The sequence below is a fragment of the Cygnus atratus genome, chromosome 27, assembly GCF_013377495.2.
Source record: "Cygnus atratus isolate AKBS03 ecotype Queensland, Australia chromosome 27, CAtr_DNAZoo_HiC_assembly, whole genome shotgun sequence".
NCBI classification, from domain to species: domain Eukaryota; kingdom Metazoa; phylum Chordata; class Aves; order Anseriformes; family Anatidae; genus Cygnus; species Cygnus atratus.
This window is the reverse complement of record NC_066388.1, coordinates 4,774,033-4,798,424: the sequence shown is the minus strand read 5'-3', so window position 1 is coordinate 4,798,424 and position 24,392 is coordinate 4,774,033. Positions and strand designations below refer to the sequence as shown.

At 66.0% G+C, this 24,392-nt stretch overlaps 3 protein-coding genes across 3 annotated transcripts; 1 reads left to right on the top strand and 2 right to left on the bottom strand.

Annotated features, from left to right (window-relative positions):
* Nucleotides 1–868: 868 nt before the first annotated feature.
* On the top strand, nt 869–2,755 carry MRPS24 (mitochondrial ribosomal protein S24). Its single transcript, XM_035568750.2, has 4 exons — nt 869–938; nt 2,012–2,098; nt 2,197–2,308; nt 2,398–2,755. The coding sequence occupies exons 1-4, from the start codon at nt 906–908 to the stop codon at nt 2,679–2,681; spliced, it is 516 nt and encodes a 171-aa protein (XP_035424643.1). The 5' UTR covers nt 869–905; the 3' UTR covers nt 2,682–2,755.
* Nucleotides 2,756–3,542: 787 nt separating this feature from the next.
* Nucleotides 3,543–13,341, bottom strand: NPC1L1 (NPC1 like intracellular cholesterol transporter 1). Its single transcript, XM_050715726.1, has 18 exons — nt 13,288–13,341; nt 11,599–13,118; nt 10,685–10,785; nt 10,224–10,396; nt 10,017–10,145; nt 9,752–9,934; nt 9,016–9,133; nt 8,773–8,900; nt 7,994–8,131; nt 7,073–7,263; nt 6,868–6,995; nt 5,858–5,978; nt 5,708–5,763; nt 5,488–5,638; nt 4,739–4,970; nt 4,010–4,123; nt 3,734–3,896; nt 3,543–3,652 (listed from the first exon to the last, which is right to left on the bottom strand). Exons 1-18 carry the CDS (start codon nt 13,339–13,341, stop codon nt 3,543–3,545), a joined length of 3,810 nt encoding a protein of 1,269 aa, XP_050571683.1.
* Nucleotides 13,342–14,435: 1,094 nt separating this feature from the next.
* DDX56 (DEAD-box helicase 56) lies at nt 14,436–19,725 on the bottom strand. Its single transcript, XM_035568757.2, has 14 exons — nt 19,632–19,725; nt 19,384–19,542; nt 18,263–18,423; nt 18,006–18,176; nt 17,276–17,366; nt 16,920–17,164; nt 16,398–16,520; nt 15,732–15,848; nt 15,540–15,634; nt 15,342–15,415; nt 15,177–15,266; nt 14,988–15,093; nt 14,748–14,845; nt 14,436–14,650 (listed from the first exon to the last, which is right to left on the bottom strand). The coding sequence occupies exons 1-14, from the start codon at nt 19,677–19,679 to the stop codon at nt 14,570–14,572; spliced, it is 1,659 nt and encodes a 552-aa protein (XP_035424650.1). The 5' UTR covers nt 19,680–19,725; the 3' UTR covers nt 14,436–14,569.
* Nucleotides 19,726–24,392: the final 4,667 nt, after the last annotated feature.

The following is a 24,392-nucleotide window of genomic DNA, read 5'->3' as shown; positions in this document are numbered from 1 at the left end:
GCCACGGGGGGGGTGGGGGGGGCCGCCCCCTTCCTGTCCCTGTCCCCTGCGGGCACAAACCTCAGCCCCCCCCGCCCCCCCCCCGCCTTCCGGGGTGCTGGGGGACCTGTCCTGTGGGGAGCCCAGTGCCCCAAGTGCCTCCAGCGCTCCGTGTCCCCAGCTCCCAGTGCTCTGTGTCCCCAGCTCAGGCTCCAGCTCCCAGTGCCACCAGTGCCCCATGTCCCCAGCTCCCAGTGCTCCCAGTGCCCAGTACCTCCCTAGTGCCTCCAGTGCTCCCAGTATAGCCTGTGGCCCCAGTACCCCCAGTGCTCCCAGTTCTCCCAGTACCCTTAGTACCCTCAGTGCTCACATTGCCCCCAGTGTCCTCAGTACCACGAGTGCTCCCAGTGCCCCCAGTGCTCCGTGTCCCCAGTTCCCAGTGCCCCCAGTGCCTCCAGTGCCCCCAGTGCCCCCAGTTCCCTCAGTACCCTCAGTGCTCCCAGTATCCCCCACGCTCTCCATACCCCCAGTGCACCCAGTGCTCCCAGTTCTCCCAGTGCCCCGAATGCCCCCAGTGCCCCCAGTGCTCCGTGTCCCCAGCTCCCAGCATCCCCCAGCACTCCCAGTAGCCAGTACCCTCAGTGTCCCCAGTGCTCCCAGTACCCCCAGTACCCCTAACGTCCCCAGTGCACCCCTAGTGCCCCCCCAGTGCACCCAGTACCCCCAGTGCTCCCCCAGTGCCCCCAATACCCCCAGTGCTCCCCCAGTGCTCCCCCAGTGCTCCCAGTACCCCCCCAGTGCCTCCCCAGTGCCCCCCCAGTGCCTCCCCAGTGCCCCCAGTGCCCCCCAGTACCCCCAGTGCCCCCCCGCCCTCCCGCCCGCCAGGGGGCGCTGTCGCCGCCCCCAGGCCCCGCCGCCGTCCCAAGATGGCGGCGCCCGCGGCCGCCCTGGCGCTGAGGGTGAGCGCGGCGGGGCCGGGCGGGGGGACACGGGGACACCAGGGACGGGGGGCACGGGGGCCAGCGGGGATGGGGACAGGGGGGACATTAGGGACGGGGAACACCGGGCATGGGGACGCTTAGGGGTATGGGGACACCGGGTATGGGGCATAGGGACACCAGGTATGGGGACACTGGGCATGGGGACATGAGGTATGGGGACACGGGGACACGGGTCATGGGGACACTGGGGATGGGGACACTTAGGGCTCGAGACACCAGGTATGGGGACAGCAGGTATGGGGACACCAGGGACATGGGGCATGGGGACACTGGGGATGAGGACACTTAGGGCTCTGGGGATGCTAGGTATGGGGACACCAGGTGTAAGGACATGGGGATACAGGGCATGGGGACACTGGGGATGGGGACACTTAGGGCTCTGGAGACACCTGTTATGGGAACACCAGGGACACTGGGCATGGGGACACTTACGGGTATGGGGACAGTGGGTATGGGAACACCAGGGACATGGGGCATGGGGACACGAGGCGTGGGTTCACATAGGGGTATGGGGACACGAGAGACACCAGGTGTGGGGACACTGGGTATGGGGACACTTAGGGTTATGAGGACACCAGGGACATGGGGTGTGGGGACAGCAGACATGGGACGCACCTGGGGCACCGAGCATTGGGGCTCTGGGGACACCAGGTGCTCCAGGAAGGGTGGCTCTGGGGTATGGAGGACACCAGGTATGAGGGGGGGGGCAGGAATGGTGGCTTTGGGGACACTGGGTATAGGGGACACTGGGTATAAGGGACAACGGGCACAGGAGGCTATGGGGACATCGTGTATGGGGTGCTCCAGGAATGGTGGCTCTGGGTACACTGGGTAATGGGGACACCAGGTATGGGGGATGTCCAGGAATGGTGGCTCTGGGGACACCAGCTATAGGGGACACTGTGCACAGAAGTCTACGGGGACACCACCTACGAGTAGTGGTGGCCCTGGGGACCCCACACAAGCTGTCCCAGGACACTGGGGGGACACCAGGGCCACCTTGTGCTCCTCATCCCCTCCCACCCCACCAGGCAGCGCCCTGTGGCATCCCCATCCTCGGCCACATCCCTGTCCTCACTGCCACCCGCCACCTCCACACCACCCCTGCCTGCCTCAAGGTAAGCACTGCCGGTGGTGTCCCCGTCCCCATGTCCCTCGGGGACCATCCCGTGTCTCTCGGGGCCCATCCCCACTCTGATGCCACCTTCTCTGGCAGACGCGGGCGGCGCGGGTGCGCGTGGGGAAAGGGGACAAGCCCATCACCTACGAGAAGGCACACCCACCCCACTACATCGCCCACCGCAAGGGCTGGCTGTCCTTGCACACCGGTGAGTCACCGCATCACCCTTGGGCAACATGGTTGGAGGGGGGGGGACCGGGACGCCGTCCCCAACGACGTTGCCCTCTTCCCTCATAGGAAACCTGGATGGGGAGTTCGGGGCAGCGGAGAGGACGGTGGAGGACGTCTTCTTGCGCAAATTCTTCCACGGCACCTTCCCCGGGTGCTTGGCCGACGAGGTGGTGCTGAAGCGGCGCGCCAACACCCTGGTGGGCTGCCTGCTGCTGCTGCCCCACCTGGCCCCCGCCAAGCTCTGCTTCCTGGTGGGCTACGCCGAGACCCTCCTCTCGCACCTCTACAAGTGCCCCGTCCGCCTCGAGGTGCAGACGGTGCCTGCCAAGGTGGTCTACAAGTGGCTGTAGGGCCCGCCAGGGGGCTCGGGGTGGGTTTGGGGGTGGTGAGGAGAAATAAAACGAGGCTTCGTGCCCCCCCCGGGTGTGGGTCTTTGAGGATTGGGGTCTTTGGGAGGTCTGGTCTCTACCATGGCCATGTGTCCTGTGGGGGTCTTGATCTCATGGGACCTGTCCCCATTGTGCCCCATGGCATCTTGATCTCATGGGGACCTGTCCCCACCCTGCTTGTGTGACCCATGGGGTCTTGATTTCATGGGGACTTCATGTGGCCCATGCATGTGCCCTGCATGGTCCTGTCCCCATGATACCTGTGTGCCCATAGGGCAGTGTCCCCACGATGCTCTTCAGCCCCATGAAGCCCTGTCCCCACGACACCTGTGTGTCCTGTCCCCAAATATTCTTGTGGCCCTGTCCCCACCATGTCCATGTGCCCCAGGTGGCGCTGTCCCCAACATGTCCATGCATCCCAGGTGGCCCTGTCCCCATCACGTCCATGTGCCCCAGAAGTACTGTCCCCAAGATAGCCGTGTGGCCTGTCCCCAACACGTCCATGTGTCCCATCCCCACAGGCCCTGTCCCCATGCTGCCCCACCCCCGTGCCACCCGCGTGCCCCACAGGACCCTATCCCCATGATGCCCCGTGCCACCCCACGTGTCCCCATCCCCACCGGTGCCACCGTGCCCTGCGCACCCGTCCCCGTCCCCGCACAGACGCGGTGACACCGCAGAAGCCGATGCATTTTTCTGTATGCTGCGTGCCCATGCCCTGCCCAGTTAAACCCAGTCACTGGCTCTGAGAAAACCAGTTTAAATACAACCGTGGTATAAAAAGCAGCAGCAGGATAGGGCACAGTGGGGGATGGTGGGGGCTCAGCGCTGCTGGCGCACCGAGCCCTCGAAGCAGGGGTTGCCCAGGGCCAGCCCCATGTCTGGCCCTGCGCTGCCCTTGCTGTCCCCCGGTGTCGCCTGGGGACTGGGTCCTGCGGGGAAACAGTGGGGTCAGTGCCGTGGCCGTGCCCTCCACCACCCTGGTGTCCCGGCACCGTTCCCTGGGGCCTTACCCATGTAGCTGAGGAGGACAGGGAGGAAGACGAGGCCGTGCGCCAGGCCGGCGAGGGTGATGATGAGGTTGAGGCGGAAGAAGAAGATCTGGATGAGCTGCGCCTTGGCGAAGGCCAGCACCACGATGCCCGGCAGGTTGGTCATGGCCACCCCGGCCACCACCTGCGGCCACAACAGGGTAAGTCACGGCTGGGCCACCCTATGTCCCCTGCACCCTTGGGTGACCAGTGAGGGGAGAGCACCCCGGGGTGCCCCCGTGGCTGTGCCGCCCCCACCTTGCTGCCCATGGTGATGGTGGCCTCGGCGGCACGCTCCACACGGGTGGGCTTGGTGCTGTGGGCGAAGGCGCAGGTGAGGTGGGACACGAACTCCACCGAGATGCCCACGGCCTGTGGGGACAGCGGTGTCACCAGAGAGGGCACCCGTGGGTGGCTCCGCGGGGCTGGCACGGCTGGGGATGGGGGGAGCAGTGGGGCGCCCACGATGCTTGTGCACCCCGCGTGCCCCAGGACCTCAAGCTGCCGCGTCACCGTGTGTCCCCAGGTCCCTGTGCCACCGCAGGTAGCACCAAGCCACAGGTGCTGATGTCACCCTGTGTGCCCCATGTCCCCATGCCACCTGTGCCCCATGTCCATGTTCCACCTCCCGTGCCCCAGGTCCCTATGTCACCTGTGCCCCATGACATGTGCCACCCTGTATGCCCCAGGTCCCCGTGCCACCTCCTGTGTGTCCCATGCCATGTGCCACCTCTTGTGTACCCCATGCCATGTGCCACCTCCTGCGCCCCAGGTCTCTGTGCCACCTCCTGTTCCCCATGTCTATGTGCCACTTCCTGTGCCCCAGGTCCCCATGTCACCTGTGTCCCATGTGCCACCTCCTGTGCTCCCCAAGGTCCCCATGCCATCCCCTGTGCACCCTAGGTCCCTGTGCCACCTCCTGTGTGCCCCAGGTCCCTCTACCACCTCCTGTTCCCATGTCCCCGTGCCACCCCGCACGCCCCGCACCGCCACGAGGTTGATGAGGGCCACAGCGTTGTAGGGGATGTCCCAGAGGGCCATGATGCCCACGGTGTCCAGCAGGATCATGGTGATGGTGATGAGGGTGGCGACGCTGGAGCGCAGGTCCATGCCCAGCAGCACGAAGGAGACGAGGAAGGTGGGCACCAGGCACAGTGCCAGCGTGAACAGGCCCTCACCCACCACTGTCAGGTACTGCTCGTAGTACACGTACGTCACCCTGCCGGGATTGTCATTGCTGCTGGCACCCTGGGGTGGCCACCAGGCACCCCTGCCCTGGGCCGGCACCCCCAGAACCCACCTGTGAACTGGGCTCCAGCGTTACACCAGTAAGGAACTGGGGTGCCCACGTGGAGCCTGAACCAGGCACCCCAAAGTGGGGCACCCAAAGTAGGGCACCCACATTGACACCCAACTGTGCACCCCTAACTGGTGCCCTGATCCCTAACTGGGCAGGGGGAACCCACCCTGGACCTTAACTGGGCACCCCAAAGTGGGGCACCCCAAAATAGGGCATGCACACTGACACAGGCTGGGCACCCCTAAATGGGCACCCTGACCACTAACTGGGCAGGGGGCACCCACAGTGACCTCAAACTGGGGCACCCCTAACCGGGCACCCATGCTGAGCCCTCACTGGCCACCCTGACCCCAAACTGGGCACTGGGCACCCACCCTGAACCCCCCCCGACCCGGGGGGCACCTCCTCCTATCCCAACCCCTCCCAGGAGGCTTACGTGTAGGGGAAGACGCGGAAATTGGGGTCGGTGCCGGGCACCTGGCGCAGGGTGCCGGTGATGTTTTCAGCCAGGGCGCGGGCGGCCCGCAGCGCTGCCGTGTACTCCTGTGAGGTCCGCAGAGGCCGCTGGTACGCCATGAACCGCGAGGCTGGGGGGCAGTGGGCTCAGCTGGGCACCCCGGGGTGCCCCCAGTCCGTGCCACCCCTCCCACACTCACCCACAATGGTGCCGTTGGCGTCCATGCTCACTGCCGTGTCGTAGGCACCCAGGCCGCTGTGGGGAGGGGGAAACGGGTCACCCGTGGCTGCGCGGAGGGCGCTGAGCCCCACCCTGGGGACCCGCTGCGGCACCCTGGGGTGGCACCTACCCCTTGGCGCACTGCAGGGTGGGGAGGTCGTGGAGGAACCAGGGCAGGAAGCGCTCAAACTCCTCCACCGTCGGCCGCCGCGTGGCGTTCAGGCATTGCCCCAATGCGCAGCTGATGTCGTCTGTGGGCACGGCCGTGGGGACCCAGTGGGAAGCAGGGTAAGCACCCAAGGGTGCCGTGGCAGGCACCCCGTGGACCCCCCATGGGAACAATGGGCACCCAGTGACACCATGGCAGGCACCCGATGGACCCCGGGGTGGGCACCCAGGAGGAACCCAGTAGACACCCAACACACCCCATGGTGGGCGCCCAAGGGGCACTGCTGCAGGCACCCAGTGGGAATCCAGCGGGCACCCAGTGGCACCCAATGGACACCCAGTGGGCCCCGTGGTGGGCACCCAGTGGGTTCCATCACAGGTCCCCAAGGGGAACTCAATGGGATCCCACTGGAAATTAAATGGGATCCCACTGGGAACTCAATGGGATCCCATTGGGAACAACGGGCACCCAATGGGAACCCAGTGGGAGCTCTATGGGATCCCAATAGGAAGTCAATGGGTACCCAATGGAGACTCAGTGGGATCCCAGTGAGAACCCAATGGGAACTCAATGGGATCCCGATAGGAGCTGAATGGGATCCCAGTGGGAACTCAGTGGGAATTCAATGGGATCCCAATGGAAATGCAATGGGCACCCAATGGGAATGCAATGGGATCCTAACGGGAGCTCAATGGGCACCCAGAGGCATTCCAATGGACACCCAATGGGAACTTGGTGGGCACTAAATGGGACCCCATAGGCACCCAATGGGCTTCATGGTGGGAACCAATGGGCACCATCACAGCATCCAATGGGCACCATTGCAGCACCCAATGAGAACTGAATTGACGCCCAGGGGACACCCAATGGGATCCCAATGGGCAGCATGGTGGGCACCCAATGGCCACCCAACAGGCACCACAGTGGCTCCTCCCCAGGAACCCCCCTAGCGAGCACCAGTGCCCACTCACTGCTGGTGGAAGGGCAAAACTGCCCGGTGAGGTTCCCAAAGAGGTGGATGCGGCAGCAGCGGCCAGTGGGGTTGAGCCAGTCGAGGAAGTCGTCCACCCAGGAAGTGGCGGGGATGGCAAGGTAGGACCTGGGCAGAGGTGGGGCTGGCAGGGCGCTGGTGGGGCCGTGCCCCGCTGCCCGCCCCACGCCCCGTGCCCCACTCACACATTGGGAAAGCGCGTGGCGTACTGGATCATCTGCGTCAGCGAGTTGTCGTCGCAGCCAGCGCTGGAGCAGATGCCGTTGGTGCCCTCGGGCGAGGAGAAGTTGTAGCCGCTGGTGGTGACGAAGTAGGTGGGTACCCCCACGGGCAGGTACTGGTTCATGTCGGAGAAGTACTGCAGCATGTAGGAGTCCTGGCAGTGGCAGAGGCTGCGCTCAGTGAGGGTGGGGGCGCCCAGCCCTGCCCACATCCCCAAACCGGGGCTTGGTGTCCCTAGGTGTCCCCATACCGGGGCTTGGTGTCCCCAGGTGTCCCCAGATCGGGGCTTGGTGCTCCCAGGTGTCCCCAAACCGGGGCTCGGTGTCCCCAGGTGTCCCCAAACCAGGGCTCGGTGTCCCCAGGTGTCCCCTAGGCCATAGTGTGTCTGCACGGCCCCACATTGGGTTGTGCTGTTCCCATACAGGGCCACGCTCGTCCGGTGCTGTCCCCACATGGGGCCATGCATGCGGCCATGCCATCCCCGCGTGTTCCCATCCCTAGGCACCCTGCTGTCACCACGTGTCTCTGCCCCCCGGCTGTCACCTCAGGCATGGCGATCTCCTGGTCCAACCCCACGGACACTTGCAGAATGAGGTAGAGCCCGGCGAAGGAGAAGAAGAGGAAGAGCAGCACCTGGGGGCAGCACCCAGCCCCGTGAGGGCACCCCATGGCACAGGGCACTCCCAGGAGCCCCCTGAGCCCCAAACACCCCCAGAGCCCCCCAGCTTGCCCCCAAATCCCCCCATATCCCCCCCTCCCCAAGACTCCTGAACCCCTCCAGATGCCCCAGCCCCTCCTGTGCCCCCCACCTCCCAGGACCCACCAGTCCCCCCATATACCCCAAAGCTCCTCCCCCCACCATGTGCCCCCAGCTCCCCACTGACCACCAGGGGCCGGATCAGGCGGTGTAGCAGCAGCGGGGTGTAGAAGTGGCTCAGGAAGGGGCGCAGCACCCGCAAGCCCGGCCCCGTGGGACCCTCCTTCTCTGTCCCACAGCAGCAGCAGATGTCGAAGCGGGCGGCCTAAGGGTGCCACTGGGGTGGGTGGGTGCCCCCGGGCCCCCAAATACCCACAGGAACCCCACGCCAGCCCACCAACACCCTTGGGTACAGAGGCATCCCCATGCCCACCCTGGGCATCCTCGTGTCCCATGGGCACCCCATGGGCACCTCGGGTATCTTCAGGTACCCCATGGGCACTGCAGTCACCCTGCCACCCATGGGTACCCCACGCCCTCCATTTTGCCCACCCCAGGCACCCAAAGACCCATGGGTGCCCCATACCAACACACTGGGCGCAGTGACACCCCGTGCCCTCCCTGGGTACCCCCCCCTGCCCTGTTAAGCACCCTATGGGCACCCTGTGCCCACCCGAGGTATCCAAAATACCCATGGGCACCCCAGGTGCACCCCATGGGCACCACAGTCACCCTCCCACCCATGGACACCTGACATCCTCCATTTTGCCCACCCCAAGCACCCAAAGACCTATGGGTGCCCCATGCCAACCCCACACACATTGGGTACAGAGGCACCCCACGCCCACCCAAGGTAACCAAATACCCATGGGCACCCCATGCAATGCCCCAAACACCCTTGTGCACCTCCCCCCCCCCCCCCCCCCCCATGCCCAGCCTTGGACCCGGGGGCACCCGGTGCCGTACCTCCTGCCGGCGGGCATCAAGGGCCAGAAGGGCGACGAAGCCCGACATCTGGAGGAGGAAGTCGAAGGCAATGGCCACAGAGGCCGTGAGGGCGAAGGTGCGGACAGCGGGCATGGAGGAGAGGGCGCCTGTGGGCACCCCGGCGTCAGCACCCCAGCAACGCCATTGGGGTGTGCCATGGCCCTGCGGCCACACGCTGTCCCTTGGGTGCATGATGCCGGGGGCACCCCTGTCCCCACTCACCCAGGAGGAAGCAGATGACCTCGGAGAGGCTGCACAGCAGCATGCTGGGTGCCACCTGCGCCAGCACCCGCCCGATGTGCTGCTCCCGCGTCTCGCCCGCCTCCCGCTGCGACTGCTGCTGGCCAGGATGGGAGGTTGGGGTGCCTGCCCTGCGTACGGGCACCTGGCAGCCGGGGGGTGCTGCCACATGGACAGCGGGACACCCGCATGTCCTCCGGGGACCTCCTCGTGTCCCCAAGTCCCATTGGGATCCCAGCCATATTCCCGGGAGACCCCTGCACCCATGGGTGGCCCTTTGTCCCATGGGGACCTCCCCATGTCCCACGTGTCCCCATGTCCCGTTGGAATCCCCATCATGACCCTTGGAGACCTCTACACCCATGGGTGGCCCTTGGTCCCATGGGGACATCCCCATGTCCCCAAGCCCCATTGGGATCCCCGTCATGCCTCTTGGACACCCCTGTACCCATGGGTAGCCCTTTGTCCTATGGAGACCCCTTGAGCTCAGTTGTGCCCCCTACATACCCCTTGGAGACCCCCCACCCAAGGGTGCTGCCATGCCCCATGGGGACCCCAGAACCCAAAGAACCCCAGAGCCCCCACACAGGGGGACCCAAGGCTGCCCCCCCACGTCCACATACCCCGCAGGGATCCCTGCACCCAGAGCTGTCCCACGGGGACCTCCCCGCACCCATGGGTGCTCCCGTGCCTTCCAGGGACCCCCAGCGGCACCGACCTGGTACTCCTGCACGAAGATGAAGATGTTGTCGGCACCCACGGCGAGGACAAGGAAGGGCACGACCTCGAGGATGATGAGGGACGAAGGCAGCCCCAGCAGTGCCAGGAAGCCCATGGAGGCGAAGACGGCACCCAGCACCACGGCGATGCCGCCCAATGCCAGCGTCACCTTTGACTCTACCTGCGGCAGGACGGGGCCGCCCATTCAGCACCCAGCGAGCACCCTCGGGTGCTGGCACCCTCCCTGACCCCCCAGCCATTACCAGCACGCGGCGCCAGGCCGTGTACTCGCCCAGTGCCAGGGCGATGTAGGCGAAGACCACCAGGTAGCTGACAGCGAAGACGGGGATGTCCTCGCCCGTGGTGCGGTTGATCTCGTCCTCCAGCGAGCGCTGCGGGCACGGGGAGGGTGAGCGGGGGCACCAGGGCACCCTTGGGTGCCCCCCAGCCCCACCAGCCGCGCACCGTACCTCAGCCATGAAGGAGATGGAGAGGTTCTGGCTGTGGTTGCGCTGGAAGTCGCGGACCACCTCGAGGAAGCGCTGCTCCCAGCTCAGCACCCACTTGTGCCGCGGGTCGCTCCGCGGGAAGTTGTTGAGGGAGTAGGTGATGATGAGCGCCTCCGCCTGCGTGTACTCGGAGTCTGCGGCACAGCGTGGCACCCATCGCACCCCAATGCACCCCATCCCACCCCACTGCACCCCATTCCACCCCACTGCACCCCATCCCAACCCATTGCACACCCTCTCACTCCACTGCACCCCATCCCACCCCAATGCACCCCATCGCACCCTACTGCACCCCATCCAACCAAACTGCACCCTATCCCACCCCATCGCATCCCATCCCACTCCATTGTACCCCATCACACCCCATTCCTCCCCGTCCCACCCCACTGCACCCACCCCACCCCGCAGCCCCCCCCACTCACCCGGGTAGCCGCCGAGGGCGATGTAGGGGAAGACGGGCCCCCCATACTCAGCCATGCAGCTCAGCTCCAGCGCCGTGATGTCCTTGAAGGAGAGCGGGGAGCTGGCGGGGACACGGCACCGGTGAGCGGGGGCTGCGCCTGGTGCCCCCCGCCACCCACAGCCTGCAGGCACCGAGCCCTGCTCCCAGCGGGCATCGCCCTGACCCCGCAGCCTGGCGGCACACGGGCACCACGACGTGTCCAGCACCCCATGGGCAGCACCCCGACCCCGTGGTCCAGCACCCCACAAGCACCTTGCCATGTCTGGCACCCCACAGGCAGCACCCTGACCCCACAGCCCAGCACCCTATGAGCACCATGCCATGTCCAGCACCCCATGGTCATCAGCCCGACCCCATAGCCCATCACCCCACAGCCATCACACTACAACAGCAACCCACAGCCATCACCCTGACCCCATAGCCCAGCACCCCACAAGCACCATGCCGCATCCAGCACCCCACAGGCATCACCCCAACCCCATAGCCCACCACCCCTCAAACACCCACTGTGCCACATCCAGCACCCTATAGGCATCACCCTGACTCCACGAGCATCACCCTGACCCCATAGCCCAGCATCCCACGAGCCTTGTGCCACATCCAGCACCCCACAGGCATCACTCTGAGCCTACAGCCCAGCATACCATGAGCATTGTGCCGTGTCCAGCACCCCATAGCCATCACCCTGACCCCATAGGCCAGCACCCCACAAGCACTATGCCAACATCCAGCACCCCATGAGCATCACCCTGACCCCACAGCTGAGCACCATGCCGTGTCCAGCACTCCCCAGCCATCACCCCAACCCCCAGCCCACCATCCCTGTCCCCACACAGCGCCCAGCACCCCGCAGGCGGCCCCGCGGGCACCCACTTGACGCAGTAGATGAGGTGATCGTGCCAGTCCACGGTGCCGGTCTCCTTGCCCACGGTCTGGGTGGCCACCATGGCCAGGCGGGTGCGGTTGTTCTGGAAGTACTGCGTCACGCTGTTGATGCAGCAGTCGGCCAGGCTGGGCCCAGAGGGGTTGAGGGGCGCGTAGCAGATGTCCTGCAGCGTCACCTCCCTGCCCTCCTCCTGCACCCAGACGCTCGCCCCCGTCAGCTGATCCTGCAGCTCCAGCAGCTCCTGCAGCACCTCGGCTGACAGCACCCCGCTGAAGTTCTTGGCGCCCAGCACCACCGAGTCGTAGGTGGCCCCCGGGCGCTGGTCCCGCGCTGTCACAATCACCTGGCAGGTGCGCAGGAAGGGCCCGAAGTGCTCATCGTAAAACGCCTTCTCCTGCCGCGCCTGGCTGCCCGGCGCCGACCACAGCTCCACGGGGTCAGTGGTGAGCTGCAGGGTCGCCATCCCAGCTGACAGCCCGGCCGCCACCACCACCGCCACCACCAGCACCGGCAGCGGGTGCCCGGCCACCAGTGTGCCCCAGTGGCAGAAAACACTGGCCAGGAAGTGGTGGCTGCAGGTGCCCAACTGCACCGCGCAGCCCCTACGAGGAGCCGGCACTGCCGCCTTCTTCTTCTTCCTGCGGCACATCAAGGCAGTGAGGAAGACGAGAGCAAAGAAGCCAAAGAGTATCGCGCAGATGACCAAAGCGCCGTCGGCGGCGCCCAAGCGGAAAGGCGGCGCAGGGCTGGGCGGCGCGGGCACGGGCGGGCAGGATTCGGCGCAGTCCTGGCAGGAGCAGGGCTGCTGGTCGGAGCTGAGTGCCTCGCTGCAGCCCCACGCCCGCTCGTCCAGCGGCTCGATGCCGTCGCCGGGCTGTGTGCCGTTGGGCACCAGCTGGAAGTCGATCTGCAGCGGGGCCAGCCCGTTGTTCTTGTCGCCCTGAAAGTTGAGCCAGCGCTGCGTGGTGCAGAGCCGGGCGCCGTAGATGCCGCACATGGTGTCGATGGCGTAGCCCCCTGTGGCCGGAAGCCGCACACCCTTGCAGGAGTCGAAGGCGGCATCGGCGTAGCGCTGGCTGTAGAAGCACTGGTACTCCACCACGGCCTCCTGCACCCCCAGCACCGTGGTGCGGTTGACCATGCGGGTGACGTTGGTGAAGAGGCTCTGGTTGGGGCTGCAGATGTTGTTGCAGTAGAGGTTGGCGAAGTTGCGGGAGCAGGAGGGGCAGCGGGCCAGCACGGTGCCGGACAGAGCCACGCTGACCTGCAGGGCGGTGAGCTGCCGCAGCGTGCAGCACACCCACGTATCGTTGTCCCCGCGCACCAGCTCGGGGCAGACGGAGCGCAGCAGCTGCAGCACCGCGCCTGTGGCCAGCCGCGCCGGCTGGTTGTACAGGCAGGGCACGTTGGAGGACACCAGCGAGACGTTCACCTCAGGGTTGCGCCCGCATTCGTCGTAGAAAGCGCAGTAGCCAGCGCGGTGGATCGGCGTCAGCTCCGGTGCGGCCTGCGGGGTGAGGAGAGGGGCGCGTGGGGGCTCAGCCCACAGGGAGCCAGCTCACTTCGGTGCCCCCGTCCTCTCCCAAAAGGTGCCACGCACCCAACACCCATGGGTGTCCCCCTGCCGTCACCACCCCTCCAAACCTCACCGCACTCGGCCGCCCCAAAGCACCTACCAGCGCCAGGACGGTGCCAAGCACCGCGCTGGCCAGCACCGGGGACGCTGCCATTGTGGGCAAAAGGGTGCTGCCGGCTTCGCCCAGCCCCTATAAGACCCCGTATCCCTTGGGCGGCTGCCACCTGTGAGGTCTTCTGGCCTGATAGCACCGAGGCCAATCAGCCCCTGCCGGAGCTGTAAAGGCGCTGTGATCATTAACCTGGATCGATCGGCACTGTCAGCCAGCGCATCCCAACGGGGAGGTGCCCCGACGCCTGGGTGCTCCCCTGCCCGAGGGAGTGGGCACCCTGAGTCACCACCGACGGGGAGTTTTGCACCGTGCCTACATGGTTTGGCAAGGCTGTACCCACCGGGGACGTCCCCGCGGGTTCACAGGAACACCCAAGGAGGTGGCGGAGAGGCTGTGCCAGCCGTGGGAAACCCATCCTGCCTGGCACAGGGAGTGGCGGGCACCCCAGGGTGCCGAAGCGTGCCCCACAGCATGTGCCCAGTCAGTGAGGGCAAGGAGGAACAGGATTTGCCTCCCTGCCTGCCCCACGGGCGCTAAAACTGCTTCTGTTAACAGAAACGGGGCTGCCGTGCCCGCCTCAGAGTCCTCTGCCCCACCAAGCTGCCAGGAAGGTTCAGGGCCGCCAGGCAGCCTTGGAGAAGCATCGGCCCTGATAAGAGGCCGAGGCCCCGATAAGAGGCAACGGCGGGCGATACGGGCACCGTGGCGCTGCCACCCGTCTCGCACGCCACGGGCAGGGCTGGGCAGACAGGGCAGGCGGGCACAGGGCGAACTCAGGCGCCCCGAAGGCGCTGTGCTGGTGGCACACGGGTGCCAGACTCCGGGGAACAGGCGCGCGCCAGCCCTGAGGATGGATGCCAGCGGGCGGCGGGCACCGCGGCGGTGTCGGTGTAGGGGTGACGGGCACCTCGAGGGGACGGGGGGGCCCCGAAGTTGGCACTGCTGTGTGTGCTGTGCCCTTGGCTCTGTTTACAGCCTTGGTATCGATAAGGGGGGGGGGTGATAACGCGCTGGCACCTTTGTCCCGCATCTGAGGCTTCCCACCCCTGCGTCACCAACCCTCCCCTGTGCCCCTGCCACCGTCACGCAGCCTGCGGGCACCGCGCTGCCCGGCAGGAGAAGCACCCCGCCATACGGCTGGCACAGCCCACCGGCACCTTTATTGCACGCGGCTGCCCGCAGAGGACAGCACGGGGACACCCCATCCACCAGGGGGGCCGCGAGGCGGCTGCGGTGGTCCCCGGCACAGCCCCTGGGGGGCAGGGGGGGCTCAGGAGGACTTTGCAGCACGGTGCTTGGTGCGCTGGCGGGCGTACTTGAAGCTCTGCAGTGGGTTGGTGTTGCGGCGTGCCTGTAAGGGCGGAGAAAAGCGGCGTCAGACCCTAAAAAAGCAGGGGACAGGTGGGTACCCCCCGTGCCCGGGGGGGTCATGGCTGTCCCGCACTCACCGTGGGGCCACCGCGGCGGCCAGCACCGGCGTGGGGCAGCCGCAGCCGCTTGCGCTTCTTCAGGTCGGGCTTGGCGATGCCACGGAGGCTGGGAGGCACTGTGGGCACAGAGCGGAACATCAGAGGGTGAAGCGCTCCCCAGGAACGCCCCCCAGCCTTGCACCCCTTTTCCCCAGGCACCGTTTTGGGGTCTTGTGTCCCCACCCTGCCCCAAAAGCTGCTGTCGGGCACGGGACGTACCCAGGTAGTCGGGCACATTGCGGAGGTGAGGCTTGACGATGGCGGGGTGCAGCGGCTTGTCGTGGCGCAGGACGTGCAGGTCGCGGGGGTTGTCCTCGAAGTACGTCTGGGTACAGGGAGGGGACGTGAGGCGGGGGGCTCCCGGCGCCCTGCGCCCACCCCACACCCCCCTCGGGATGCCGGGGGTACCTTGAGTTTCTCAGAGTTGAGCAGCTCCTCCTTGATCTCCCGCAGCCGAGCCTCCTTCACCGCCTGCTTGGTGACGGAGCGCATGGCGTCCTGGGGGACTTGGGGTCAGAGCCGGGGAGGGGGCACCGCCGCCACCCCCCCGTCCCCGTCCCCACCCACACTCACCCGGCACCGGTACCGCAAGCCCTCAATCTCCTCCATGCAGAACTTGTAGGGCTGCAGCATGGACCCGCCGTTCTCTGGGGACACACATGGTGACATTCCCTGGGGACACGCCCGTGCCCCCAGCGCCCTCAGGGACACCCCCACGATGTCACTTGGCACCCAGTGCCCCCCACCCCGCGGTGACAAAGCCCCCCCGACCTCCAGCGAGCCTGTCCTCGATCTGCGCCAGCCGGTCCCGCTCCTCGGGCAGCACGAAGGTGAGCGCTGTGCCGGGGTTGTCCGCGCGGGCCGTCCTGTGGGCACGGAGGGGTGCAGCGGTGGGGCACCCGCCCAAGCACCCCCAAAAGGCTGCCCCAAAGCACCCCCCCGGAGCACCCAAGCCCCCCGGACCTGCCCACGCGGTGGATGTAGGACTCGACCGTTGGCGGCACGTCGAAGTTGATGACGGTGGCCACGTTTTGGAAGTCAATGCCCCGCGCGACGCTGTACTCTGGGTCCTTGCCCTTGCTGGGGGGGGGAAAACGTGATGGGGGGGTGGAAAGGGGATGTTGGGGGGGACTCGCGACCCCCATGGGCTAAGGAGACACCCCATGGGGATGAGGACAGCTGGGGCAGACACCCACGTGGCCATGGGGAGGCTTTAGGGGAGGATCTCCCTGGGCACGGGGACACCCCCGAGTGATGCCCATGGTTATGGGGACACGAGACCCTGAGGCAAGGAGCCCCCCACGAACAAGGGGACAGCCTGGGGACAGGGAGATCCCTGGGCATAGACACCGGGACCTCCCCTTGGCATAAATCCACCTGGAGAAAATTCCCCCACAGGGGGACACAGGGGACACGCTGGGCATGGAGATGGGCAGAGCAAGGACGTCCCTGCAGCACAGGGACCCCATGGGGCAAGGGAACCTCGGGGGGGGGCACAGGGATCCGTGGGGGGCACAGGGACCTTGGGGGGGGCACAGGGACCTCGGGGGGGACACAGGGACCCCGCTCCAGACCCTGGGTCCCGTTCCCTGGGCCCCGCCCCGCTGGCACCCATGGGTACCCGCTCACCTGTCGGCAGCGCCCTTGCGCTTCTTCTGCGGGGGCTGCCCCGTGGGCGCCTCCAGCGCCTCCTCGTCTGTGGCCACGATGTAGTCGTAGAGGCCGCGGTTGAACTGTGTGATGACGTGGCACCTGGGGACACGCGGGCGGCCCTCAGCACCGCCGCCGTGGGCGCCCTGCTCCCTGCCAGCACCCTGCTTCTACCCAACGCAGGGCCCCCCATGGGTGCCCCCCTGGGCACCCCAAGCACACCCTACATCCCTCAGACACCCCGGGGCACCCCGTGTCCCCAGTGAGCACCAGGCTGTCCCCCGAGGCGAGCGTGCCCCACCAACACCCCGCGGGCAATCCCCATCCCTCAGCACCCCACCGCCCTCCCAGCCCTTTAGGGCCACTCAGGAGCACCCCGTTCCCCACAGGTGCCCCCAATAACACGCCTCATGTCCCCCCCACGCCACCCTCCAGCAGCCTGGCTCCCCCAGCATCCCATTTCCCCCCCGGGCACCCCATCCCTGTCCCCGCCACGGGTACCGGGAGCGCGCAGGCAGCTCGGAGTTGAGGGCGCAGGCGGCGATGCCGAACTGCTCGAGGAAGAGCTTGAGGCGGTAGCAGCGGGCGAGGGCGCCCACGAAGAGCAGCGCGCGGCCCCGCAGCAGCGCCAGCTTCAGCAGGGCGCAGAGCAGCAGGAACTTGTCCTCCTCCGTGTCGCAGCGCACCACCCACTGCTGCAGCTGCGCGCTGCCCGGCAGCTGGGGCTCCTGCGGCTGCACTATCACCTGCGACCAAAATATCAGAGCTGGGGGGAGGTGGGGAAGCCCCTGAGACCCCCTAAATTGTGCCCCTAGGGTTGTTGTGCCCACCCCGAGCCCCCCGCCGTGCCCACTCACCGGGTTGTGCAGCACCAGCTCCTTGAGCGCCTCCACATCGGGGTTGAAGGTGGCTGACACGAGCAGCGCCTGGTAGATCTTGGGGAGGTGGCTGGGGGGGCGCAGGGGGCTCAGCGCTGGCCCCGTAGTGGGGTCCCCCCTCCCCTTGGCCTGACAGTGCCCGCCCAGCCTGGGGGTGCACCCCAAGCCCCCCCTCCCAGCACTGGCTGTGCTCCAAAAACCCACAGAGCGTCCCACGAGACCCCTGGCTGTGCCCCCCAAGTCCCCTCACTCCAGCAGCACCCCACAGTTGGGGATGTGCCCCCAAACCGTCACAATGCCCCCCCAAACCCCTACCCATGTCCCCACTGCCTCCCCTAACCTCACCAACACCCCACAGTTGGAGACGTGCCCCTGAACCTCCACAATGCCCCCCCCAAACCCCTCCCCACATCCCCACAACCTCTCCTAATCCCACCAACACCTCACAGTCCTGGATGTGCCCCCAAACCTCCACAATGCCCCCCCAAGCCCCCATCTGCATCCCGATGGCCTCCCCTCACCCCACACTCATGGATGTGCCCCCAAACCTCTACAATGCCCCCCCAAAAACCCCTATCCGTGTCCCCACAGCCACCATCCCCGGCAGCACCCCATAGTCATGGATTCGCCCCCAAACCTCCCCAAGGCCCCCCCACATCCCCCCAACCCCCATCCCCTGCAGCCCCGCGCCCCCTGGCCCCCCTCCCACCAGAGCAGGGCCTTGAGGTCGTCGCCGAAGCCGAAGGAGAGCAGCAGGTCGGCCTCGTCCAGCACCAGCAGCTCCAGCGAGTGCCGCAGCACCAGGCTGCGCGCCTCCAGGTGCGCCAGCACCCGGCCCGGCGTGCCCACCACCACCTCCGGCCGCTCCATCAGCACCGGCCTTGGGGACACGGGGGGGTCACCCGCCCAGCTCGGAGACACCCCCGGGTAGGGGGACACGGGGGACAAGGGGAGGGGGACACTCACTTCTGGGCGGCGAGGTCGGTGTGGGCGCAGATGTCGGCGACGCGCACCTCGCGGGCGCAGAAGGCCGCCAGCTGCCGCAGGCTCAGCACCACCTGCTGCCCCAGCTCCTTGGAGGGCACCAGCACCAGCGCCCGCACCGCCTGCGCCACCGCACCCGGTGCCTGCACACCGCCCCCCCGGCGCCGCCACCGTCAGCGCCACCCGGCCCCGGCGCAGCGGGGACCAAGGGGACGGTGGCAGCAGGGGGGGTGGAGCTGCACCATGGCACCCCGGGTACCCCACGGAGCCCCCGAACCCCACAGAGCCCCCCAAACCCCACAGAGATCCCAAACCCCACAGCCCCCCGGGCACCCCACGGAGCCCCCCAAACCCCATGGAGACCCCCAACCCCACAGAGCCCCCCACCCCATGCATGATGCTCTAAGTAGCCCACGTGCCCCAGTTCTCCCCCCTGCTGCCAGGCACCCCATGGAGCACCCACCCCCCCACAGCATCCACCCACGACCAACACCCCCAGACCCCCACTCCCGCCAGCCCCCACCCCATGGAGCCCACGCACCCCAGGGTGCCCCCATCCCTCTCAGCCCCCACCCCATGGATCCCACACCCCCCACGGAGTCCACCCGTGCCCAACACCCTCACTCCCACCCCAAGGAGCCCACCCACCCCAGGGTGCCCCCATCCCTCTCACAGCCCCCACCCACAGAGCCCACACACCCCAGGGTGCCAACGTGGCCCCAATCCCTATCAGCACCCACCCCAAGGATCCCACCCACATGCCCAACACCCCCAAACCCTTACTCCCATCAGCACCCACCCCACAGAGCCTGCACACCCCAGGGTGCCCCCATCCCTCTCACAGCCCCCACCCCACAGAGCCCGCACACCACATGGCCCCCATCCCTCTCACAGCACCCACGGATCCCACCCACCCCAGGGTGCCCCCACCCCTATCAGCCTCCCCCAGCCCCCCAATCCCCCCCCACTCCCCCTGACGCCCCCATTTCCCCTCTCAGCCCCCACCCCACGGAGCCCACCCACCCCAGGGTACCCCCACCCCTCTCAGCCCCCCACGCCCCCCTTGCCCCCCATCTCCCCCCCGTTTCCCCCCGTCCCCTCACCGCGGCCCGCAGCAGGCGCTGCAGCAGGGGCAGCCCGTAGGCCGCCGTCTTCCCGGAGCCGGTGCGGGCCCGGGCCAGCAGGTCGCGGCCCTCCAGCGCCGCGGGGATGGCCTGAGCCTGGATGGCGGTGGGGGCGGCCCAGCCCAGCTCCGACACGGCCTGCGGGGACGGAGCGTTACGGGGAGGGCCCGGACCCCCCCGGGACCCCCCCGTTATCCCCGAGCCCCCCCCCCCCCCCCCCCCGGTACCCGCAGCAGCCGCGGGTCCAGCCCCAGGTGCTCAAAGGCCGCCGCCATCTCGGCTCGGAGCGGGCCCGAGAGGGCTCCTCCGCCGCCCCCTGGCGGTGTGGGGGGCTCGGGGGCACCCTTGGGTGCTGGGGGAGAGGGGGGGACACCCCCCGTGGGGGTCGCGATTCGAGGGAGGGGTGTTTGGGGCGGAGAGCGTGCCTCGGCTGCACTACAGGACCCCCAAAAGTAAAGCCACCCCAAAAAGTACACCCACCCCAAAAAGGCACCACATCCACACTAAAGTATCCCCAAAAGGCACCCCCCACCCCAAAATGCAACCCCCAAAAGACCCCCATCTACCCTAAAATACCCCCAAAAGCACCCCAACCCCAAAAAGCATCCCACTTACAACACCCTAAAAGAAGCCCCTCATCCACACTAAAGGACCCCAAAAAGCACCCCTACCCCAAAAAAGGCCCTTCATCCACCCTAAAGTACCGCAAAAAGCACCCCCACCCCCAAAAGCACCCCCCCACAGCACCCCAAAAAGGCCAACCTCCAAAGTACCCCCAAAAGCACTTGTACCCCCCCCCACAGCACCCCAAAAAGGCCCCTTATCCACACTCAAGTACCCCAAAAAGCACCCCCACAAGGCACCACATCCACTCTAAAGTATCCCAAAAAGCACCCCCACCCCAAAAAGACCCCCTCATCTACCCTAAAGGACCCCAAAAAGCACCCCTACCCCAAAAAAGGCCCCTCATCCACCCTAAAGTACCGCAAAAAGCACCCCCACCCCCAAAAGCACCCCCCCCCCACAGCACCCCAAAAAGGCCCCTCATCCACACTCAAGTACCCCAAAAAGCACCCCCACCCCAAAAGGCACCACATCCACTCTAAAGGATCCCAAAAAGCACCCCCACTCCAAAAAGACCCCTCATCTACACTAAAATACCCCCAAAAGCACCCCAACCCCAAAAAGCATCCCACTTACAGCACCCTGAAAAAAAGGCCCTCATCTGCCCTAAAGGACCCCAAAAAGCACCCCCACCCCCAAAAGCACCCCAACACAGCACCCCAAAAAGCACCCCTACCACAAAAGCCCCCTCACCCCAATCCTCCCCACATACAGCACCCCAATGGCCCCTTGTCCACCTCAAAATACCCCACCCCCCTGAAAGCCCCCCACCACAAAAAGCACCCCAAAAAGGCCCCTCATCCACCCTTAAGTATCCCAAAAAGCCCCCCACCCCAATCCGCCCCCCCAGCACCCCAAAAAGCAACCAGAGTTGGAGTGGTTGGTACCCTAAAGTATCCCAAAGAGCATCCCACTCACAGCACTCTGCCTCACCCATCCTAAAGGACCCCTCAAAAGCTCCACCCCCCAAAACATCCTGCATGTAGCACCCCAAAAAAGCCCCTCATCTACCCTAAGGTACCCCCAAATCCGCCACCCCAAAAGCCCCCCCAGCACCCCAAAAAGCACCAACGCATGCCCAGGGACCCCACAGCCTTTATTGATCCCCAAAAAACCCCACACTGGCTGCAGGCAGCGCGCCCCCAGCCCCCTCCAGCACCCTGGCGTTCTGTGGGGGCTTGTAGGGCCGTGTCTCCCTGGGTTTGGGGGAAACCCCCAGGGTTTGAGGTGGCCCCCCCAGGGGGGCTACACCAGCTTCTTGGCCTTGAAGAAGTAGCCCTGCACGTAGCACCCTAAAAAGGCCCCTCATCCACCCTCAAGTACCCCAAAAAGTCCCCCACCCCAAAAAGCAGCTGGCACACAGCATCCCAAAAGCCCCTCATCCACCCTAAAATACCCCAAAACGCCCCCCACCCCAATCCACCCCACACACAGCATGCCAAAAAGGCCCCTCAGACCCCTCAAGGTACTACAAAAAGCACCCCCTCCCCCAAAAAGCACCCCAAAAAGGCCCTTCATCCACCCTAAAGGACCCCAGAAAGCCCCCCCACTCAATCCACCCCACCTCCAACACCCCCAAAAACCACCAGCGCACGCCCACGGACCCCACAGCCTTTATTGATCCCAAAAATACCCCCGGCACCAGGTGCGGGCAGCGTGCCCCCAGCCCCCTCCAGCCCCTGGCATTCTGCGGGGCTGCAGCTCCCCGGGTTCAGGGGGGAACCTGGGGTTTGGGGTGGCCCCCTGGGTTTGAGGGAAATCCCCAGGGTTTGGAGTGGCCCCCCCGGGGGGGGCTACACCAGCTTCTTGGCCTTGAAGAAGTAGCCCTGCACATAGCACCCTAAAAAGGCCCCTCATCCACCCTCAAGTACCCCAAAACGTCCACCACCCCAAAAAAGCACCCTACACACAGCATCCCAAAAGCCCCTCATCCACCCTAAAATATCCCAAAAAGCCCCCCACCCCAATCCACCCCACACACAGCATGTCAAAAAGGCCCCTCAGCCCCCTCAAGGTACCCCAAAAAGCACCCCCACCCCAAAAAGCGCCCTGCACACAGCGCCCCAAAGGCCCCTCATCCACCCTAAAATACCTCAAAAAACACCCCAAAAAGGCCCTCCATCCACCCTAAAGGACCCCAAACCCACCCCCCACTCAATCCACCCCACCTCCAACACCCCAAAAACCACCAGCACACGCCCAGGGACCCCACAGCCTTTATTGATCCCAAAAAACCCCCGCACCGGGTGCGGGCAGCGCGCCCCCAGCCCCTCTCCAGCCCCTGGCATTCTGTGGGGCTGCAGCTCCCCGGGTTCGGGGGGGAACCTGGGGTTTGGGATGGCCCCCCCGGGGGGCCTACACCAGCTTCTTGGCCTCGAAGGAGTAGCCCTGCACATAGCACCCCAAAAAGGCCCCTCATCCACCCTAAAATACCCCCAAAATCCCCCCACCCCAATAACCCCACACCAGCACCCCAAAAACCACCAGCTCACGCCCAGGGACCCCACAGCCTTTATTGATCCCAAAAACCCCCGCACCGGGTGCGGGCAGCGCGCCCCCAGCCCCCTCCAGCACCCTGGCGTTCTGTGGGGGCTTGTAGGGCCGTGTCTCCCTGGGTTTGGGGGAAACCCCCAGGGTTTGGGGTGGCCCCCCCAGGGGGGCTACACCAGCTTCTTGGCCTTGAAGAAGTAGCCCTGCACGTAGCACCCTAAAAAGGCCCCTCATCCACCCTAAAGGACCCCAAAAAGCCCCCCACCCCAAAAAGCACCCTACACACAGCATCCCAAAAGCCCCTCAACCACCCTAAAATATCCCAAAACGCCCCCCACCCCAATCCACCCCACACACAGCACGCCAAAAAGGCCCCTCAGCCCCCTCAAGGTACCCCAAAAAGCACCCCCACCCCAAAAAGCGCCCTGCACACAGCGCCCCAAAGGCCCCTCATCCACCCTAAAATACCCCAAAAAAAAACCCTCCCCAAAAAAGCACCCCAAAAAGGCCCTCCATCCACCCTAAAGGACCCCAAACCCCCCCCCCCCACTCAATCCACCCCACCTCCAACACCCCAAAACCCACCAGCTCACGCCCACGGACCCCACAGCCTTTATTGATCCCAAAAACCCCCGCACCGGGTGCGGGCAGCGCGCCCCCCGCCCCCTCCAGCCCCTGGTGTTCTGCGGGGCTGCAGCTCCCCAGGTTCGGGGGGGGAACCTGGGGTTTGGGATGGCCCCCCGGGGGGCCTACACCAGCTTCTTGGCCTCGAAGGAGCAGCCCTGCACATAGCACCCCAAAAAGGCCCCTCATCCACCCTAAAAGCCCAAAAAGCCCCCCCCAGCACCCCAAAGGCCCCTCATCCACCCTGAAGTACCCCCAAAATCCCCCCACCCCAATAACCCCACACCAGCACCCCAAAAACCACCAGCACACGCCCAGGGACCCCACAGCCTTTATTGATCCCAAAAACCCCCGCACCGGGTGCGGGCAGCGCGCCCCCAGCCCCCTCCAGCCCCCTGGCGTTCCGCGGGGGCTTGTAGGGCCGTGTCTCCCTGGGTTTGGGGGAAACCCCCAGGGTTTGGGGTGGCCCCCCCAGGGGGGCTACACCAGCTTCTTGGCCTTGAAGAAGTAGCCCTGCACGTAGCACCCTAAAAAGTTCCCTCATCCACCCTAAAGGACCCCAAAAAGCCCCCCACCCCAAAAAGCACCCTACACACAGCATCCCAAAAGCCCCTCAACCACCCTAAAATATCCCAAAAAGCCCCCCACCCCAATCCACCCCACACACAGCACGCCAAAAAGGCCCCTCAGCCCCCTCAAGGTACCCCAAAAAGCACCCCCACCCCAAAAAGCGCCCTGCACACAGCGCCCCAAAGGCCCCTCATCCACCCTAAAATACCCCAAAAAAAAACCCTCCCCAAAAAAGCACCCCAAAAAGGCCCTCCATCCACCCTAAAGGACCCCAAACCCCCCCCCCCACTCAATCCACCCCACCTCCAACACCCCAAAACCCACCAGCTCACGCCCACGGACCCCACAGCCTTTATTGATCCCAAAAACCCCCGCACCGGGTGCGGGCAGCGCGCCCCCAGCCCCCTCCAGCCCCTGGCGTTCTGCGGGGCTGCAGCTCCCCAGGTTCGGGGGGGGGAACCTGGGGTTTGGGATGGCCCCCCCGGGGGGCCTACACCAGCTTCTTGGCCTCGAAGGAGTAGCCCTGCACATAGCACCCCAAAAAGGCCCCTCATCCACCCTAAAATACCCCAAAAAGCCCCCCCCAGCACCCCAAAGGCCCCTCATCCACCCTAAAGTACCCCCAAAATCCCCCCACCCCAATAACCCCACACCAGCACCCCAAAAACCACCAGCACACG